Below are 22489 nucleotides of genomic sequence, written 5' to 3' on the forward strand. Positions count from 1 at the left end.
CTGGCAAACCCAGTGCCCTGTCAGACCGTTTTGGCGTCCTATACTCAATGTACCAGTTAGTCATTAGTAGGTACTCTTTGGCCATTTCATGACTTACTAATTGACAAGGGAACTATGACGTCTATGGTTGCCAACTTCAGCTAAGGAAAATAATGGACAATCTTCATTCTTTATTGGAACAGGAAGGCAGTTCCCAATCCTGGTCCTGTACATGTGATATGAACATTTTACATCTACATTACAACTGTATTCCATTATTGATATAATTAAAATAAAATGTCAGCTATCCGATATTCTGTGTTTTTTTTATTAAACACTAACTAAAACACTAAAACCAATTCTATTGCCAGTTGATGAGGTCAGATGACCTTTTGTGTTCCGTCACCAATACCATAAAAGGGCAGCTACATCATCACATCCCAAGTTTTCCGCTGAAGGAAGACGTGCAGGCATGCCTGGAGTATGACAAGACTCAGCGTCTCGCTCCATACTCAGGGAACCAGGGTTATATGCATAACTGAGATGTTCCCTTTCATAGGTAACTCAACGCTGCATCATGAGCTGATGCTAAGATGAACTGCATACCTACAGTACAACATGCCTGGCTAACAAAACTGTGAAATGGCAAGTTTAGCACAAGTTTTGTGAGCAAATGAATGAATCAACCCAGAAGGGCCTGGGATCGAATTCATATCTACAAAACCTGCCGCAGCACCAACAGCATATAAAGATAGCGCCTTATAAGAGGCTACACTACTGGTGGAGTTGGCCAATAACCAACAACAGAACCAACTTAAAGGGATAGTTCACCCAAAAATGAAAATTCTGTCATCATTTACTCACCCTCAAGTTGTTCCAAACCTGTATGAGTTTCTTTGTTCTGCTGAACACAAAGGAAGATATTTGGAAGAATGTTTGTGACCAAACAGATCTCGGTCCCCATTGACTACCATAGTATATTTTTTTCCTACTATGGTAGTCAATGGGGACCGAGATCTGTTGATTACAAACATTCTTCCAAATATCTTCCTTTGTGTTCAGCAGAACAAAGAAACTCATACAGGTTTGGAACAACTTGAGGGTGAGTAAATGATGACAGAATTTTCATTTTTGGGTGAACTATCCCTTTAAGGGTCAGAAATCAGAAAGGGTCAGGTCGGGGGAACTTGTTTTCCAACAAACGGAAGATTGGCAGAATGTTTGAGGAAACTGCTTAACCTGTACCATTAAACTGTACCATCCCAAGAAAAAGAAAAAAGAATATTATGTAAAATAATGTACGGAGCCACATATTAAAGAATGGAGATTTATTTTTTCAAATAGAGAGACAAACTTTGGATCATGAAACATATAGTACAGTGTTATGGAAAGTGACATATGGCCCGTGGTTCTGGTCACTGAATTTATTAGTAGTTCTCCACCCATTACCGTCTCAGCAATGTCTCCTGAATTCCCTGAAAGAGTTACATAGCGATGTTGCGGTGCTCATCGCTAGCCTTCAGTATTGGTTGCTTCTGTTTTTTCTGCGGTATCAGTTTTAGATCCATCATGGTGGCGCTTCTCTGGGGCCTGAAGTTCAGTTTCATGTTGTTTGCTGGCTGTTTGCTGTAATGCTTTGACCTCTTCTTTACTGAACTGCTTCCGCAGCAGCACGATGACAGCAATGATGAAGAAGTAGGAGCATCCCCTTAAACATGTGGTCAGGCTCAAGAAGATTACTCTGAAAACACGACACCAAGGTTTTTGCACAGACATCCAAGGTTTTCCAAATGTGAGCTTTAGGACTTTGTTTAGTAAATATCCAATATATCTAAATGGGCATTTAAAGACGTTATAATAAGCATCATATGCTTTTTCCCATATTTTATACTAATGAAGACAATGGCATATAATTACATACACAAATACACACCTGTACATATCTGAGTCGTACATACGACAGGCTCCTCGCCCCCCGCACTTCTTCATTCCCCATTTTAAACACGTTGAGTCAATGAGAGCTCCAAAATATATCGGAGCAGGAATACCACCTCCAGAAAAATATTAGACATTAATGCAGTTTGCACAAAACATAAAATGCATAAAAAATACAGTACAATATTGCCTACCTTATAAGTGTGTTTATACTTGTATGATTTCTCGCCTTAATAGCTAAAGTAACACTGAATAGCAATGAACTTAATATTAATTGTACCTAGAGTTCTCATCACAAGAGTTTGAATACCCAGTGCCAGTGACTTCAGCTCAGGGGTAATGCATCTAAAAACACATTATATACAGTAAATACATTACATACAGGAATGGAATTTTAATGCATGAATAGTTAAAATAAAATAAAAAATTACATTTAATCTGTAACACTTTAGTTTGGGGAACACATTCACTATTAAGTACAACTTTTGCCTCAATAAACTCCTAATTTACTGTTTATAAATAGTTAGTAAGGTAGTTGTTAAATGTAGGTATGGATTAAGGGATGTAGAATATGGTAATGGAGATTAAGGCATTAATATGTGCTTTATAAGTACTAATAAACAGCCAATATACTAGTAATATGCATCTAATAAGCAACTAATTAATAGTGAGATAATAAGCACACACACACACACAATAAATATTAAATACAATCCACCGGTTTCACAGACAAGGTTCAAGCCATATAGTCCCAGACTAAAACACATGTTTGAACTTTTAACAGAAAGCAACTTGCACTGAAATATCTTAATATATCACTGCCATTGTTTTGTCTGAAGATAAACGTCAGTAATATTTTTCTAAGGCACTTTTATAAAAGCTACTTAGATGTCCTAATTAAACTAGAGTCTAATCCTGGCATAATCTAAGCCCTGTCTGTGAAACCAAGCCTATATGTATTTATAATATTTTACAAAGTTTATAATTTATATATATATATATATATATATATATATTCATAAGTTTTCCCCTTTTGTATACTGTACATGGTAATGAAATTGAAAGACTAATGGCGCTTTTCCACTGCTCGGTTTGGCTCGGTACGGTTCGACTCGGCGCAGAACGGTTCGGCTCGCTTCGCTTTTCCACTGCGTGGTACGACTCGACTCGGTACGGCACGGTTCGGTTCGCTTTAGCTCGGTTGCTTTTCCACTGCAGTTAGTACCGCTTCAAAGTGGGTGGGACTGATCGTTATAGTTGCCGTCTCTACTGCCATGACATCATCATATTAAATGTGAATTTTTCATTCCGTGTTTCCCCATCCACTCCTCGGCAACCAACGAGAGGAACGTCTGCACCTCGTCCACTGACCACGATTCAGCCATTTCTTTTTTTGAAGTTTATACTCTTTTTTTGAAGCAAATACTTTTAAAACAGGTGTTACAGCGTTGGCTGTTGTCTACTGGCTATTTAAATCTAGCGGGTTTAGTGTCTCCTGTCGTAAATACAATGACGCTGGTAGTGATGATTCTGTCTGACCAATCAGTGATCTGCAGTGTTTTCACGTCACATTTTAGTATTGGTATGGTACGCTTGGAACCTCAACAGAGGTGGTACCATTTAAAGGGATACTCCACTTTTTTTTGGAAATAGGCTCATTTTACAACTCCCCCAGAGTTAAACAGTTGAGTTTTACCGTTTTCGAATCCATTCAGCCGAACTCCGGGTCTGGCGGTACCACTTTTAGCATAGCTTAGCATAGATCATTGAATCGGACAGGACCATTAGCATCTCTCTCAAAAAAAATGACCAAAGAGTTTCGATATTTTTCCTATTTAAAACTTGACTCTTCTGTAGTTACATCGTGTACTAAGACCGACTGAAAATGAAAAGTTGCGATTTTCTATCAAGAAACTTTGCTGCCGTACCATGGGTGCAGCAGGCGTAATGATATGACGCAGCGCCTGAAAATAGGTCTAATAGGTTAGACAAACTTAGTCCCGGTCACGTTGGAAGTTACTGAGCTGGGAACTATTTTCAGGCACTGCGTCATATCATTACGCCTGCTGGACTCATGGTACGGCAGCAAAGTTTCTTGATTATTACGCAGGAATGAGAGTATAGTTCCTAGCCATATCAGCCTAGAAAATTGCAACTTTTCATTTTCCGTCGGTCTTAGTACACGATGTAACTACAGAAGAGTCAAGTTTTAAATAGGAAAAATATCAAAACTCTTTGGTCATTTTTTTGAGAGAGATGCTAATGGTCTTGTCCGATTCAATGATCTATGCTAAGCTATGCTAAAAGTGGTACCGCCAGACCCGGAGTTCGGCTGAATGGATTCGAAAACGGTAAAACTAAACTGTTTAACTCGGGGGGAGTTGTAAAATGAGCCTATTTCCAAAAAAAGTGGAGTATCCCTTTAAAGCGAGCCGAAGCGAGCCGTACCGTACCGTACCATGCAGTGGAAATGCACCATAAGTGAGCCGTACCGAACCGAGCCGTACCGTACCATGCAGTGGAAAGGCACCAAAGCGTGCCGTACCGAACCGAGCCATATCGTACCATGCAGTGGAAAAGCGCCATAACATCTGTGTTCAGCTACATCTAATTGTTTTGATAGTATTTAAGTTTTTAGATTCGGAAAAATATTTCAATATGGGATTACTGTAGAAATGTAGCAAATTGCGGTCTTTTAAATTTTTGCACTATGTTAGATTTTGAACTTAAGCTAAACGGTTTTAAAAAGAGTATGTAAAAGTGCAAATTCTTCTGTAGGTTCGTCGAGTTTTGTTGGTGTTTGTGTCTAAGTGAGAAAATAATTCATGTAAATTGAAAGATGTTGTCATTGAATGAATTTGAAATGAATGAAAGCAATGATAAATGATCCACAGTTTAGCCCACATAAACTGCTGTTGTCCTCACTGTGAAGAGATTTGAAAAAGTGACCTAAGTATCAAGAAATGTGACCTAGCGATTGTAAAAAAAAAAAAAAAAAAAAACTGTAAAATTATTTCTACCACATTCTTGCCTTACCAGAGATCAATAATTAAATTCTATCCTGGTGGTAACTGACCGTATAGTGATCATGTATCCAGGAGTAGTGCCCAGAGAGCTAATGAAGGAGCTGAGGACAGTTACAGCCATGTAAGAGGTGAAACTCCGGGTACATGCTGGCCCACGGGGACACTGGCCCAGAGACACAGATCTGCTGCCCTCTACTGGTGAGGGGGTTAAGACACAGCTGCAGTTCTGGAAAACCTGTGGAAATCAAACGTAAAACGAGAAGAAAAAAAATACCATGTTTGTTCAAATTACAGTACGTAAACGAAGGCTTGCGATACTCCTTTGGTGCCTTGGATTTAGAAAAGAGTTTGAGAAAAATAGATCCAATTATACAAGAGATACCGTGTTTTTGCCTTGTCCAGTGGAGGCGGTGCATCCTGCCAAACAGGGCGACACGTATGTAATGCCACTGTCAGAGCACACAGGATCCCATTCAGACGTAGAGCAGGAACAGTTCTGGTTACACTGAGACATAAGGGAGCGCTCATCATAAGATGTATCAGGAGTCCTGGGGAGGAATTCTGAGATTGGTGGTTGTTTCCAGATTTGAAACACAGTGGCTATATATTCCGGCTGAGAGCCAATGTTCACTTATAACAGTGGTTCTCAATTGTGTTTTCAACCCATTGGCTGCATTCGAAATCGCTAAAAACATTATGAGACAAAATAAGTATGTCAGAATTATCTAAACTCATTGAAGAAAAAGTACCTGGATTACCTACATCTTCCGACGAGATTCTGAAGTGCGCATACGATGGACACTTTACTATCTCATGAGGCCACGGTAGATGATTTATGAATGGCAGTGATGCTGATGCTGGTAGGTTACATGATAATGAGAACATGAGGAATGTAGAATGTCCATATTACATTCATACATACTACAGTATATAGAACATTTAGACATTTAGTGGTCGTGAAGTAATTGCTTATTTCAAATAAGTACCTACTCAAGAGAGTATGCGATTTTGTTTCATCTATTGTCAAAGATTTGAACGTGAGGAAGTGAATTAGATTTGAGAGTGTATTCCTCCGGACCCCACACATTTTGAGAACCACTGACTTACAGAGGTATATACAAACATTTTACCCATCGTAGGACACAGTGAGCCCCGCCACAGGCAAATTGTCACACTTTGTGCCGAAATGGAGGAGGAGGAGAAGGAAGGCAGAGAAGGAGGTGATGAAGGAGAGCTGAGCCCCTGCCACAACGCTCAACTTGTATCTTTTCATTAACAAACCACCCAAAAATATTCCCACGGCAACCACAGGCAGGATCAGGACACCTGCGGGACATGACAGGTCTTTAGTTTCAATTAATGTCAGTGTGTGAGTTATGCTGTATGCTTGGGTTTCTTGGGTTCGGTCTGTCAGATGAATTTGCACCAAAATACTGTAACTGAATTTGACAAAAGATATGAGAAGTAGAAAAAATTATTAAAAGTTTTACTTCAAATTACATGTTAAATCATGTTTTAATAATCTTTTGTCATGCTTTAAGGAAGTACGCTTTGTTGATGTGTTGACAAACATACTAAAGCACATGTAAAGTACTTGATTTTTACTGTAGTGTGTTTTTCAATAGTGTACATTTAAAGTTAATTTATTATAAAATGTACTAAACTGCAAGTTTATCATTACAAACGGGTAATTACAAATATATTTAAACACATGACATACAAGTTTCATAAGACATGGCTATTAGTCTACCATAAATGCTTGTCAGTACATTTGACAGTACTTTAACCATATTTCAAAGACAACCAAAGTAATTATGAAATTACATATGAATATGTACTCAAGTCCTACTTAAGTGGGTCAAAAAGCACTCTAAAGTTCAGCTAACTGCATTTAATATCAATTAAATAAATGTAAATTGATTTGCAATTAACATTCAATTAATTTTTCAAAAACATTACATTCAGTTAAAAAGTTATAAGTACTCTTTTTTTAAAGTATGCTAAAGTGTACTTATTTCAAAATGAATGAAATATAAAAGATATACTGTACATAAAATTCCATAGATAAACTGGAATAACATTGAGAAAAATAACAATAAAGTTTGCATGTAAAATAATTGTTGCAAAAAGTCAGATTTGCCACTAAACTCTAGTATTTTATTCATTTGGTTTTTCTGCCAAAAAAAAAAAAAAAGAAGCTATTTGTATTATTATTATTAGTATTTTATTTTGGTATATAATTTATGTATTGTTTAATCTAAATCTACATTTATTATTGTATACATATATACAAATATTACATTGAAATACACATCTTAAATTTATATTTGGAATTCAAAATGGTAGAGGTTGTTCATAACCCCAATTAGGCACCAGACACTGAACAAAACAATCAACGGCCTGGACATTTACATGAAAAGACTTCTCACCAATAAGGAAGTTTGCTCTGGACGCAGACTGGCCAAACTGTTGCTCCATGTATTTGGCTTTGAAGGTGAGCAGTCCGATGAAAGAGTTGAACTTCAAAACAGTCCCACACAGCAACAGGAAGTATGCAGGAGTGCACAGTAGTCTTTTCAGGGAAGGCAAGAATCCTTAACATTTACAAATAGAATACAGAGAGTGAGATTTGCATAGATGTTAGCTTAACTTCATGTGATCATCTTTAAGACCTCTTTAAAAGGTACCTGTCTTACAAATTAGAGTGAACTCCTGGTGAAGTACTGCTTTTTTTAACATGAATTTATTAGTTTTAAAGGAGAGAAGGGAAAAGGAATAGAAAAACAAATAGTTCAAACAATACTGCATTTATTAAAATGGTGGAAGGAAGTTGCCTTTTGCAATGTCAGACAGGTTCATTGAGTTTGTGGTTGGGAGGACAGGTTGCTCTTTGTTTCCCTGATCCATGGTAGAGTTTTCCTTCCCTTCCTCTCCTTGTTTGGTTAAAGACCTGGGCAGGAACCAAAAAGGAATACCAGCAAGTAGTAAGATGGCAGATGACACGAAGAAGCCCAGCCACCAAGCGCCAACCCAGCGCGCATCCTGTGGAGTAATGGTCACGCTGTCTGCAGGAGAATGAGGGAACATATATGAATACACTATATGTGAAACTATACATACAGCACTGGTGACACTAATTAAACCGGATGCTTACCAACACTGACAAATCCAATATCCACATACAGTCTGGCACACATAGAGCCCAGTATGAATCCAAACATGGGACCCAGCAGCATAATGGTCTGAAGACATGCTAAAAATCAAAACAGTGTTTTTAACTGAACATTTCCAGAAAAGAATTAAATAAATATTGCGCTGAGTGTGCTCTTCCCTTGTGAAAAAGAAGTATACTTTAGCATACTTTAGCAGAATATACTTAAGTGTGAAGTAAATGTAATGTTTTCGGACACTTAATTGCATGTTAATTGCATTGAAATGAAAATGTATTATAGTTTAAATTTATAATAAATGTAGTTAGCTGAACTATACAGTACATGTAATTTCAAAATAATGACTTCTTTTGACTTTTAAATATGGTTAGATTTATGGAAAAGTATACTTTTTTACAGCACAACAAAATATTAAAACTTACTTTAAAGTAAATTTAAAGGGATAGTTCACTTTGAAATTAATTTTTGATATGTTTTAGCTTACCTCAAGGGCATCCAAGATGTAGGTGTCTTTGTTTCCGCAGTAGTTTCAATTTTGATATTTTTAGGTCAAACCGTTCTTGTCTGTCAGTCATATAATGCAGGTCGATGGTCACTGGCTCAAAACACAAGCACAGAGTCCAAATTAAAACAATTCCCCATCGTCCAAATTAAACAATTCCCCATCATAAGTACACATTGATGGCCTAAGACACGAAACGAGCGGTTTGTGTGAGAAAACGAACAGTATTTATATCGTTGTTATCTCTTGAACACAGCACACGTCCAAATGATCTGACGGCGCGGGCGGGTATAAAATATACATAGATGTCGCCTTGGCTACGGTTTCGTTCCAATGAACTGCAGTAGCGAAGGCGACATCTAGTGTATACATCTATACCCGCCCGCGCCGTCAGATCATTTGGACGTGTGCTGTGTTCAAGAGATAACAACGATATAAATACTGTTCGTTTTCTCACACAAACCGCTCGTTTTGTGTCTTAGGCCATCAATGTGTACTTATGATGGGGAATTGTTTAATTTGGACGATGGGGAATTGTTTTAATTTGGACTCTGTGCTTGTGTTTTGAGACAGTGACCATAGACCTGCATTAAATGACTGACAGACAAGGTCAAGGACTGACAGACGGTTTGACCTAAAAATATCAAAATTGAAACTACTGCGGAAACAAAGACACCTACATCTTGGATGCCCTTGAGGTAAGCTAAAACATACCAAAATTTTATTTCAAAGTGAACTATCCCTTTAAAAGATAACTTTCAATTTGACTATTGCATTTAAGTGTGTTAATAAAAGTGTACTCTCTTTATGTACACTTACAGCAAGTGGCCTTTTTATTTCAGTGCAGTTTTTGTAAATATACTTAAATATTTGAAGTGCACTACAAGTGCACATTCAATTAAATTAGGCACTATTATTTTTCACAAGGGTTTAAAAGCTCACAAACACAATATGTGTATGCGGATAACATAATCCATATATCGTTTTTTTGTTGTGCTAATGTAATTTATACTTCTATGCTGTAACACAATAGAGTTTCTGACCTCTAGTAAAAATAATAGTAAATAAAATCTCCAAATTTTACTTACAAATGTAAAATGCTGAGTTTTCTGCTTTTGCAAAGTCATCAATGTAAGATATGCCGAGCGGTGTGACTGGAGTTTCTCCGATTCCTCTGAGCGCATTACCCAAGAACACATAGATCCACATACTAGATCCAGGGTCCTTCACGCAGTCTATGGTTAAAATTGTAGAAATCATGTCCATGAAGTACTTAGAACTTTCAGTGTGTGTTTGTGATCATGGTCAACACTGTTTCAATAGATTTTTGAAAGAAATGTATAAGTTGACATTTTTTGAAGAAAATGTGGTGAGCAGTTTGACAATTGTTCAAATCCTGGAACCTAAGACGGGTTCTTATTTCTTTATGCTACGGGGCTGTTGAAAGCTTGATTCTGATTGGTTGATGCTGCTGGAAGTAGCGTTTAGATGAATATGTAAATATGTGCTGTATACCTTCCTCTAAATAACAAAATAAGTATACAACAAAAGTGGTGAGAGCTTATCATATGAGTCTAATCATAGCGATGTGGAAATATTTGCCCAATCTCATCTGGCACTCCAGTCAAGTCATGTCACTTGACTGTCACTTCGCTTTGGAAAGCTGTTTTAAACTCCGAAAACGAACTCCAAACTAATTTAATTTTATGTCGAAATGACGTCACACCAGTTCACTTGAAATATATCAGGACCTATATCAGGCTATGGGGTAAATGTAAAGCAGTTACCTGTTCCAATGTTATTAGAAGGCTTGATGTGTGCATTTGAATAATTGTTTGGAACCATGGGATACAGACAAGGAGATATACTGACAGTCTTGTTTAAAGAGCCTTGCGTTACAGAGTCATACTTGTACCTGTAGGAGTATTACCGACAGGGAGAAAGAAAGAAACATGAGAAACTTTATAAGAAATGATAAACTAAGCTAACTGTGTTTAGAAATAATATACATGTATGATTGAATTTACCGCCCCATGAAAAAGTGTGGCAGTCCAGTGAGAGCTGAGCCAATGGCCATGAGGAAACAACCCATTCCTATGAGCCGTGGCCTGTGCAGTCTCGCTCCAAAATGACTAACCGCTGCCAGAAAGAGCAGGTTACCTGCAGAAAAGCATCCAGAGAACAACCAGTTAATCAAGAAAATGAAAATACACAAAGCATTAAGCACACTAATTTTAGCATGATATGGACAATCCATGGTCCATTCACTGATCCTTGTATTGTGCAACCCAGGCTCATTGAATAAAGTGCCTGTGACAACGTTTCTGCAAAAATGACACTATGTTGCGTCTTGCACATTTTGTGACAATTTTATAGTGAAATGCCCACATAGTGGCGCTTAAAGCATGTTCAGTTTTATCCGAAACAGATGAACATGAAACTGACAACATTTTATTACGTTGGTTGTCATGTGTATCATGACAGTTTGGAAATGAAATGTCCAGTTAACGGTGCTAAAAAGTGTTAAAACCAACGAATGACCTACATTAAACCCTATACCCTAAATCGACCCAACATATAGCAAACGCAATATAACAACTGATTTGCTGAAGCAACTATGCCATTTTAGCTTGCTTTTACAAGTCTTTGAGCTCTTTTATCATGAAGTGCTATGCTGTACTAGCCTGACTACGCCAGACTTCGTACTTCCGCTCAATTTCATTTCGCTTCTGTACTCAGTCTGAGACCGCGTCATAGCTTTCCGTTTTACTCCGGCCTGAAAACAGCCGGCCAATCAACGAACAGAGGGCGGGCTGAGAGCCGTGACGTAGACGCTGATTGTACCGTGGATGCGTAGATTTACTTCACATAATCTGCAAAAGTCGTTCACAGCCATGTTCACTCCGGTATTTCGCTCGATGGTTTTGTTTTCGCATCATACATGTGTTTACAGTGGAAGTTAGATGCGGCTGAGCATGCGCATAACACACGCCATAACCAAACGTTATGTGATTGGCTTAAGGGTAACCAATGATTTTAAACTTCAGACTAGCGCCCCCAGGCGGTAAAGAAAAAGTTTTTCTATTACGGAACTCCAGACTCTCTCTACGAAGCAAAGCGAAGTAGCAGAGTCTGGTATTACCAGGCTAATGCTGTACCAGGTGAGCCTTGGAGTTTACAACATCAGAAAAGCTATACCTATGCAGATGGTTAAGTAATGCAAATGTATTACTTGTATTACTTTACAAATCATGCACTACGGTAAAAGTGTTTTAAGGTTATAACATAGTATATAATGTTTTAAATTTAAAAAACAATGTAGGTAGAGTCCTGGTTTTCCAATGAGCCTATGTTGGTAGTTTGGACAATATCTGGGGAAAAAAAGCCCTATTCAGATTTCTAGAATGTTTTACAACATTCCAAAATAAAATGTTAAAATACTTAAACCTTTTTTTATTATTATAATCACTAGTTATGTTTTTTGCAATTAATAGGCAATTTTTTGTTGAGCCATTGTGGGATCCTTATACAAACCCATTTCAAAACTTCCATCAACGAGGCCCACGGCAGAGCTGGAAAGGTCAAATCTCCTCTCAATCTGAGTGATAGCGCTTTTCATGTAGGTCCCACACAGAGATTTGGAGAAGTAGGCGAAGGAGAGGGCCACAATGAAAATCTTGAAGAAAAGTTACAATGGAAAGAGAACTGATTTATCAGACTTGTGATAAATACTAGACAGTAATTAAATGATCTTTATTCAAATTAAGAAAGATTCAAATGACCACATACAGATTTTTTTACACCCACACTCAGTAAAGTACAAGTACCTTTAGACTCGAGCAGCAGGAGTCTTTTGGGGCCTCTTTTTCTGGAATGCAAAGGTCTTGTTGGCTGGTCGGCTTTCCATTGTCCTCTGCAGTAGGCTCAGACATTTTGCTGTCATGATATTATCAAACAATTATATTTTAGTATTTTCGGTCAAGCTTCACCCCATTAGATTGTATTCTGACTTTTCTGCATTTCAGTTAATTTATTAATTAAATTTAAATGTATGCTTATTGTAACTTTCCCTTATTTCTCTGAGTTTAACAGTTGCTTTATAAATCCTTCTCCCTTTAATAATATTCACAGGGTAAATCCACAAGATTACAACCAGGTACATACAACCGCACATTGACATTCTGCTTGACGTACATTCACGTGTATAGACGAGACCGGACAAAGGTGAACTGAGCACACACAGTAGTCCATTACAGATTTGCGCAAAACTTTTAAGATATTTTCTAAATGTTGTTAAAAAACTTTTGCAAAATGACAGCGTTTCCAATAACCGATGTTATGCAACTAAAACATCATTAGTATCTGGTAATAATGACCGAAAACCAGTCAGTATCTGGTGTGACCACCATTTGCCTCACACAGTGCAACACATCTCCTTCGCATAGAGTTGTTGATTGTGGCCTGTGGAATGTTGGTCCACTCCTCTTCAATGGCTGTGCGAAGTTACTGGATATTGGCAGGACCTGGAACACGCTGTCGTATATGCCAATCCAGAGCATCCCAAACATACTCAGTGAGTGACATGTCCGGTGAATATGTTGGCCATGCAAGAACTGGGATGTTTTCAGCTTCCAGGAATTGTGTACAGATCCTTGCAACATGCTTGCATTATCATGCTGCAACATGAGGTGATGGTCGTGGATGAATGACACAACAATGGGCCTCAGGATCTCGTCACGGTATCTCTGTGCATTCAAAATGCCATCAATAAAATGCACCTGTGTTCGTTGTCCATAACATACGCCTGCCCATACCATAACCCCACCGCCACCATGGGCCACTCGATCCACAACGTTGACATCAGCAAACCGCTCGCCCACACGATGCCATACATGCTGTCTGCCATCTGCCCTGTACAGTGAAAACCGGGATTTATTCGTGAAGAGAACACCTCTCCAAAGTGCCAGGCGCCATCGAATGTGAGCATTTGTCCATAGTCGGTTACGATGACGAACTGCAGTCAGGTCGAGACCCCGATGAGGATGACAAGCATGCAGATGAGCTTCTCTGAGACGGTTTCTGACAGTTTGTGCCGAAATTCTTTGGTTATGCAAACCGATTGTTGCAGCAGCTGTCCGGGTGGCTGGTCTCAGACTATCTTGGAGGTGAAGATGCTGGATGTGGAGGTCCTGGGCTGGTGTGGTTACACGTGATCTGCGGTTGTAAGGCCGGTTGGATGTACTGCCAAATTCTCTGAAACGCCTTTGGAGACAGCTTATGGTAGAGAAATGAACATTCAATTCACGGGCAACAGCTCTGGTGGACATTCCTGCAGTCAGCATGCCAATTGCACGCTTCCTCAAAATTTGCGACATCTGTGGCATTGTGCTGTGTGATAAAACTGCACATTTTAGAGTGGCCTTTTATTGTGGCCAGCCTAAGGCACACCTGTGCAATAATCATGCTGTCTAATCAGCATCTTGATATGCCACACCTGTGAGGTGGATAAATTATCTCGGCAAAGGAGAAGTGCTCACTTACACAGATTTAGACAGATTTGTGAACAATATTTGAGAGATATAGGCCTTTTGTGAACATAGAAAAAGTCTTAGATCTTTGAGTTCAGCTCATGAAAAAATGGGGGCAAAAACAAAAGTGTTGCATTTATCATTTTGTTCAGTGTATATCCCAGCAAACCACACTAGCCATTATTTTTAATCGAAGGAGACGTAGGCATGTTATCCAAGTATTAATGGCAAGGAAAGCCCCTTATACTTGGGAGCGGCACATATGAAGTGTTTCTTCCTACTGTCTGCTTTAAGGTCTTGATAAATTGTGGCATTTCTTTGTTGTTTAGAATCCAGTATTCCTGTGATACTTTTGTCTTTTATGAGTTTAATAAAGAACTCTGCAGATGAATGGAGGAGGTTTCAGAGGAGGACGGGAATCTGGGGGAGGGATGGAATGAAAGGAGTTCCAGGGTGGTGCCGATGGTGGTGTAATCAAGGTGATGGCCTTGAGCATGAATGGCGCTCCAGGCTACAGCCAGGACGGCATCACACGGTGGCGTTACTGGATGGAGGAGACATGGTGGTGAAGGTCTCCACGCCACCCTGGGGATGAGTGGAGGTGACAGAGCTGATGGAGGTGGACAGACAGAGAGCCGAAGGAGTGGAGTGACACTGAAGGTCCCTGAGTCCATGACGAGCTGCAGAGACGACCCCCCGGGATGGAAACAAGGTACCGGAGGGCTGAGATGGAACTGGAATGACTGAGGGCTGAGGCATAGCTTGAGGGAGGGCAGAGCCAAATGGAGCAGTGGGGTGGAGGGACCGAGAAAAGCGAACTGCCCACAAGTCTGTGGCAAAATGATGGCGATGTCTGAGCTAGGTAGAGCCAATGGTCCGAGGGAGTCCAGCAGAGCTGAGAGCTCAATAGTTACTGTTGGAGTCAAGGGAGGAAGGAGAGAAGGCGGAGGAGTCAGGGAGATGGGCCGAGGTGGCACGCCGGGATCTGAGGCCGGAGGTGGAGGCATGGGATCTCCACGCCTAGGGGAAGCTGGCTCACAGCGGGCCCCAGGTGTGGCCGCGTCACTGAGAGGAGGCTGATGAGGAACTAAGAGGCTGATGGGAGACAGTGAGGGCTGGGTAGCAGGTGTGGCTGGGGACAGGAGAAGGGACTGAGGAGGAACAGATGAACTGGCAAAAAAACAAAACATTCTGGGCAAAAGTCTGGAGAGGAGGTGGGAGAGGGAGGCTGGGCCAGACCAGTGAGTCCAAAATAGAACAGACAGGCTTGGGAGAGATTAAAAGGGGAAGGGGTACTTCCTCTCCAAAATCAAAATAACTGTTCATAGTGCGGGCCAGAAACGCACTCTCTGTGGAGGGAGTATGGACGGAGATTCATTATCTCCTCACAAACTCCTTCAGATGATGCAGCCAGCTTGCAAACCTGGTCAGACACGCGAGGCGCCTAGCTCCGGCTCCGGGGGATGTTTAGCTCAGCCATTCCTTTAATCGCTGGCTTCTGCATCGTGGTCGAGGCAGGCTCTCTGTCTGCTGTGGACTCATGCTGCCACTCCTTGCCGGTGGCTCCTGGTTGGGCAATGGGAGTGGGGCTGGTGTCGTCGTCATAGGGTTCGACAGTGAAAGGTGATCCACATGATGCCGCACAGTGGCAGTTGTGGTCTAATGTTCGGACTTGTAGAGTCGGACTTGTAACCCGAAGGTCGCGGGTTCGCGTCTCAGTACTGGAAGGTAGGTGGGGGGAGTGAATGAACAGCGCACTCTTCCACTCTTATTACCCTCAACTAAGGTGCCCTTGAGCAAGACACCTAACCACCAATCGCTCCTCAGGCGCTGCAGCAATAATGGCTGCCCACTGCTCCGGATGTGTGTTCAAGGCTTTTGTTCAATACTCACTGCTCTGTGTGTGCACTTGGATGTGCACACACATGTGTGTGCACTTTAATTTTCTCTTTCCCTCGAAGTCCTTCCCTGGACAACTGTGCCTTAGTCGATGAAAGAAGTCGTACAAAGAAGAATGAACAAAGGCAGTTGTCCGGGAAGCTTGACTTATGTGCTAGGTCGAGGAATTCTGTCACATGTGCCTCGAGGGAGTGATTTCCCTGCTCAAGGCACAATAACAGGAACGAGGGAGAGTACATGGTGACGGGAAAAATAAACACGAAAACACTGACACAAAACAAAAACACACCGCAATCTCTATATTAACACTTTTGGGTCCAGTCTTCTTTCACGGCTGTGCTGCATACAAAGGCCTGAAGACGAAGATGAAAGGTTCAAATATTTAATAATATCCACAGGGTAAATCGACAAGATTACAAGCAGGTACACACAACCGCATGTTGACGTTCTGCTGACGCACATTCACGTGTATAGACGAGACTGGACAAATGTGAACTGAAAGGGTTAGTTCACCCAAAAATTTAAATTCTGTCAGTAATTACTCACCCTCATGTTGTTCCAACCCCGTAAGACTTTCGTTCATCTTCGGAACTTCGGTGGTGACGTACAACACAGAAGCGCTGCGCTGTTACACTATGTGAATTCACTCAGAGGACAGCACAGAAGAAAATGAATAGTTTAATGAAGTCGTTTTTTTGTTTGTTTGTTTTTTGCACAAAAAGTATTCTCGTTGCTTGATAAACTTATGATTGAGCCACTGTAGTCACTTGAACTATTTTAACGATGTCTCTACTAACTTTATTGGGCCGGCAAGTTTCGATCCCATAGAAGCCTATCGAGGAGTGATCCAGCTCTCAGATTTCATCAAAAATATCTTAATTTGTGTTCCGAAGATGAACGAAAGTCTTACAGGGTTGGAACAACATGAGGGTGAGTAATTACTGACAGAATTTTTGGGTGAACTAACCCTTGAAGACACAGGAATGAAGTACACAGACAAACGAGGTGTTTACAGGTGACACAGCTGATTGTGATAATGAATCAAATAACTATATTGACATTTAGTGACAGGAAACGTTGCAAACTGAGTCCATATGGTGATATTGTGACAGACATGTTTTTGGCAGTCTGGTGAGATATTCAAAAATGAACGCTGTTAGTATTAGAGATGCACTAATTTTATGTGCCAATGCTGATTACTATGCAAATATCAAACAACATCAGCTGACACTGATCATTTCTGCTTTATGAATCACTGAGAATTAATTACACAACATCAAAATAAATAAATAAAATATATATTTTTAATTATTTATTTTACATTTACAGTGCTTACCATTTAATTTTAATTAGAAAATGTAATAAACAAATCACAACTCTACTGTAATTTTCCAGAGACATTTTATTCAGCATGAGTTTGTTACTTTATTATTGAGGCATTTTTTCTGCCCCCTATTGGGCATAATTGGCCCTGCTCTTTAAAATAATTGACCAATGCCTAATTTTTGGCCTATACTATATGATTGGACAATACATTAGTGCATTGCTAGCTAATACAGTGAGTAATTAAAGGCTTATTTTAAGAAAGAAATGTGTAGGAGTTAAGATTCCGAGGAATTACTTACTAGCCTTTACCTAATTTCCTAAATCATTTGCATATTAATCTGAACATTTAATAAGATTCAAATAAATAATTATCACCATGTACATGAAAAGGAATTCCTCTATAACAAGAAGCTTCAAGTCAAATCCAAGTTTAATGGCCACTGTCTCACATTTCAAAACAGTTGAAACTTCATTCAAATGTAAAGGGAATTTAAAAAAATCATAACTCACCTTATATTTAAACTTTCAGAAAGACTAAAATATTCCAATCTTTGCAGCAGGCAAAGGTTAGCTTCTGTTCTATTGCCCCATCTTCTGAATAGTTGAAGGGGAAGACAAATACAAACATTTTAAATACAAATACAAATACTACCACTATTACTACTATTACTACTTCTACTACTAAAAATAATAAGAATAAATATATAAGAATAAAAAAAAAGAAACAAGGAAAAGCCAACCTCGTGAAACAGAGAAAGCCTTTTACTGTGTTTTTATGACTTACTCAGATAATCCTCTCAGAATTAGTTCGGTTTAAATCTCCCCTCCCAGTCAGAAACCCTTCAACCAGCCATTCATCTAAGGCAGAGAAAATTAAAGTTAGGGGGTTCTGAGAAAACAAAGGGACCAAAAGAAACAAATCATGTGCCAAAGTGTGCTGTACCTGACATGGGCAAAGGGAATATCCTCCCTCTTGGAGAGAAGACGTGTTTCTGGGTCTCTGCAAAAGCCTGTGGTTTCTTCTCAAAGCTCATCCACACAAAAGCTCAGCACATTTCTATTCCAACAACGTGCCAGCTCAAGAGACACCAACAGCTCAACACATGCTGCTAAAAGAGAGTGGTTTTGCTCCAAGAAAAACTCAGAACCTGATATTTTACAGCCTTTATTCTCATAACATGCATGTATTTATATTATAAGTTATTTTATTTAAATAGGGGACACCAGTGGAAGATTCATTTTAGTTTTTAGCTGCTTTAGATTTTCATCTGGATCAATTCAGGATTTGACATAAATTAAGATAATTCATTTTGTGTCTTCATTAAAAGGTTTTTAAGAATGGTTTAAACCAGCAGGTTGGCTAAACCCCACTGAGTGTGGTCAGGCCGTGGCCCTGCTGCAGTTGAGCTGGAGCCAAGGAAATGTGCTATTATGTTGCCTTCACGTGCTATCGGAAATGTCCTACTTCCCACTTCTGATGTCGTGATTACGAGCTCGTCACATTCAGGAACAGGAACCATGGAGGACACCAGATTAATTCTTGCCTAATTGGGAAAATCTTATTTAAAATGAGCCAAAATGATATTTTGTGTCCCATTTATTGACAACCATATACATTCATCATGGTAGTCAGCTTGCGAACAAATTCTGGAATTTCAGTCAAATGGCTATTTTAATACACTTCAGATGATTAATCATATGTATTGTAAATATGCACAACATTACCGACAAGACAAGATGATGTAGCGGTTGTGGAAAAACTAAGTGTACCAGTCACAGCAGCAATCGTTCTTCCTTCCGCCATGTTTAAAGTTTGTGACCTGCCCATCTCGGGAACTTACTTAGGTATCAAAATTAATGACCATAATAACCAAATGATATAAGAAGTCAATATAATTCATAAATGTATGCACACCAAAGCACCCATAAAAACACATTACAGAAAAAAAAAAAAAACTTTTCAGAATTCACAGTGTATAGTATGTGTAAAGTGCAACAGCAAAGAGCTTGTTTACATTTTAGACAAGTCAAGTTGCAATACTGAGCAGAACCACATGGAGGTTTCTTGATGCCAAAAAAAAAAAACCTAAGTCAACCATCTTGATCTGACTGCATACCTACTACAATACACAGATCTATTCAGAATTACAGCAACAAACACATGACAAATCATTATCCTGAATGTGTGTGGAAACAATGTAAATGCACTGAAATGTGTATAAATACAATGTGCGATCAGTGCGTCGACAGCACACATACACGGTTTGGTTGCGCATTAATATTACAGCCTTATACTTTCGCCTGGTTCTGCACCGCGAGGCTCTGCTTACTGTGCGCACACCTGCCAAAACAGACGAGGTGTTTATACTTGATGAGCTCGCCGTTGTACTATTCTTTGAAACGACAAAGAAGTACTCTGAGTACTTGTCCTCTTAAACTATCAGGAAGCAGTAAGGTACACAAGTGACGATGTTTGTTTTTATTACATCACCAAACCCACACTACAAATGAACCAAATAATCATGTAAAACCCTGTAAACCTTAGGATTATTACTTGTTACATTAGAACCAAATATGAGAACATATGTATAAAATTACCTAATTCTGGCATGAAACTCTAGATGGTGCAGGCTGATAGGTCTTAAACTCATTTGTAAAAAGTTTTGTTCTGTGTATCGTGTTGGATATGCTCTTTGTAATTATAATTTTTTTTCTCTCTCTTTAGGTCTCCTTACACAGAGTGACCAGGTGATTGTAATTTGACTAATTAACTGCTGTTAAAAATGAACCTGAGACGTTGTTTGTTACACACACCCTGACGAAGGCATGTAAAGCAGCAACGCGTAGGTGTACCTGTCACCAATTTGAACGTTTAAGCCATGAATAAAATAAAGGCTTTTAAACTTTTTTCAACATAATTCGAGTGCCTTGGAGTTCCTATGTTCTTAGAACAGACGCCTCCCTGTTGGGCTGGGTAGCAGTCTTAAGTGGTCGTCCAGCCTAAGGGATCTGGGGAGGAATCATCTTGATTGGCACATCAATTGCCTCGAATTGATGGCTGTATTTCTGGCCCTGAAGTACTTTCTCCAGCAGTTAAGGGGCTAACATGTCCTAGTGGGAGTCCTGGCCAAGGTTTGTCATCAAGGGTCCTTGTCTCTTACTGATAGCGCCTTGTTGGCTGAACAGAGTTTGGTTCTCGGGAATAATATCTCTCCTCGACGGCTTGCACTTGGCGATCCCGAACCGGAGGGACCTTCAGTCCCAAACGCAGGGGACAATATCCCCAGCCAGAGTTGTGGAACCTTCATGCTTGGCCGCAGAAGGGTACCAACTGAGGGACACTGGGTTTTCAGCTGATATCATAGAGACCATTCTCAGTGCTAAGGCTCCCTCCACTAGAGGATATTATGCCAATAATAAGGGTGTCTTTGAAAGGTGGTGCACTGCACGTAATGCAGATCCAGTTAACTGCCAGATTGCTTCAGTTCTGCACTTCCTGCAAAGAAAGAAATATATCAGCAGACACATGTCACTCTCAGGGTTTATGTGGCCTTTTAATCTTCTTGCCATGCCTTGATTGACGGGGTGCCACTTGAGAAACATCCTCTGCTTGCCCGCTTCGTTCATGGAGCCTGGTGGCTGAGGCCTCCTGTTAAAACTAAGATCCTTTCATGAGACTTAGCTATAGTCCTGGAGGGTTTGGTTGAGACCTGATAAACTTCTGACTTTTAAGATATTTTTTTCTTATGGCTATCACTTCATTAAAAAGAGTCTTGCATCCTCATTCTGACTACCCTAAGGTCCCCTTCTCGACCTTATATCCGGTCACTCTTGAGGCCTTCTGTCCTCCGCCGTTCACAACGGTGGGTCAGGAGAGACTTCACAGACTGTCCAGTCCGTGCTCTTCAGACCTACGTCCACTGCACTAGCCATTGGTGTAAGTCAGAGCAACTATTTGTTTGTCATGGAGGCCGTAACAGAGGCGGCCACCACAAAACAGACAATTTCACAGTGGGTGAGAGATGCTATTGCCCTTGCCTATGAGGCGTGCAGTCAAGCTTCGCCAGTAGGCATCAGGGCTCATTCTACTAGGGGTGTCACTTCTTCCCAAGCCTTGGCGGGGGGTGCTCCCCTACAGCATGTTTGTGATGCTGCAGGCTGGTCCTCTCCGCACACATTTATAAGATTCTACAGTTTGGATGTTCATGCCACTGCGGGCTCACACGTCCTTGAGTCGACATCACAAGCTCATGCCTGAGACCTTCTTGCGTTCTTGTGAGCACACACTACACAACCATAAGGGGTCCAGACACCTCCAAGCACGGCGGCGTGGGTATTCTCATTCCCAATGCGTCTCGGGTTACTTGACTGTAACTCTGAACGAGATGCTGCGCTGTATTGTCGTGCTGAAGATGTCCCAGGACTGCTCTTCAGACAAAATATCCTGTCGATGCTGCTGTGGCTCATCTACTTATAGCCTCGCGGCGCACATGCTCTCCGGTGACATCACCGCCCAAGGGTGTAAAAGTTTCGGGTCAATTTCATTGACGTGTTGCACACATATTCACAGCTGGTCACGTTAAAGAGGTTCCCGATGCGCTGATCAGAGCAGCATCTCATTCCGCTTTTTCAGGGAACCAGGGTTACAGTCAAGTAACCCGAGACGTTTTGTATTTATTATCTTTGAACTGACATTGTAATTGGCATGATACATTTACCTGCCATAATAAATTGTTACATTTGGATTTGCAGTATTCTGACTTACTCTGACAATATTTTCCCAAGTAGATTAAACGGATTCGTATGATTAGCGATGGACTAGATTCCAGTTTTGAGTGGAGCATAGGGAACACCAACTGTGATTTTAGAGTTCCGGCTAATATTTGGCACTAATTCAAGTGTACCTGGATTTGTAAAGACAAAAAGGGAACTTCCGTTTAGGACAGCAAAATGTTGCTCGACCAACCTAAATAGGGTGAGTCTTACCTCTGTTTAATGTACTGTTACTTTAGTTAAGTGTAGGTGGGAAACCATGGCATGACCAAACCAAAGCTACTATCAGAGAAAGTAATATTGGTCGACTTATATCTGTAGTAGTGGCCATGACCTCTGTCTGAAGAAAAC

General features: G+C 40.2%; 1 protein-coding gene across 2 annotated transcripts; it reads right to left on the minus strand.

The window, feature by feature from the left end:
• Positions 1–1294: 1294 nt before the first annotated feature.
• slco1e1 (solute carrier organic anion transporter family, member 1E1) lies at positions 1295–18170 on the minus strand. Of its 2 annotated transcripts, none has more exons than XM_084408314.1 (16): positions 18106–18170; positions 17876–17956; positions 12440–12548; positions 12147–12288; positions 10640–10772; positions 10400–10527; positions 9701–9847; positions 8095–8193; positions 7775–8005; positions 7370–7534; positions 6071–6266; positions 5323–5488; positions 4991–5175; positions 2195–2259; positions 1913–2030; positions 1295–1720 (listed from the first exon to the last, which is right to left on the minus strand). In XM_084408314.1, the coding sequence occupies exons 3-16, from the start codon at positions 12542–12544 to the stop codon at positions 1492–1494; spliced, it is 2109 nt and encodes a 702-aa protein (XP_084264440.1). In that variant the 5' UTR covers positions 12545–12548; positions 17876–17956; positions 18106–18170; the 3' UTR covers positions 1295–1491. The 2 variants fall into 2 exon arrangements, with proteins under 2 accessions (XP_084264440.1, XP_084264439.1); XM_084408313.1 differs by having other exon boundaries at positions 17876–17959; positions 18106–18149.
• Positions 18171–22489: the final 4319 nt, after the last annotated feature.

Source organism: Rutilus rutilus (genome assembly GCF_951802725.1).
Source record: "Rutilus rutilus genome assembly, chromosome: 4".
Classification (NCBI taxonomy): Eukaryota; Metazoa; Chordata; class Actinopteri; order Cypriniformes; family Leuciscidae; genus Rutilus; species Rutilus rutilus.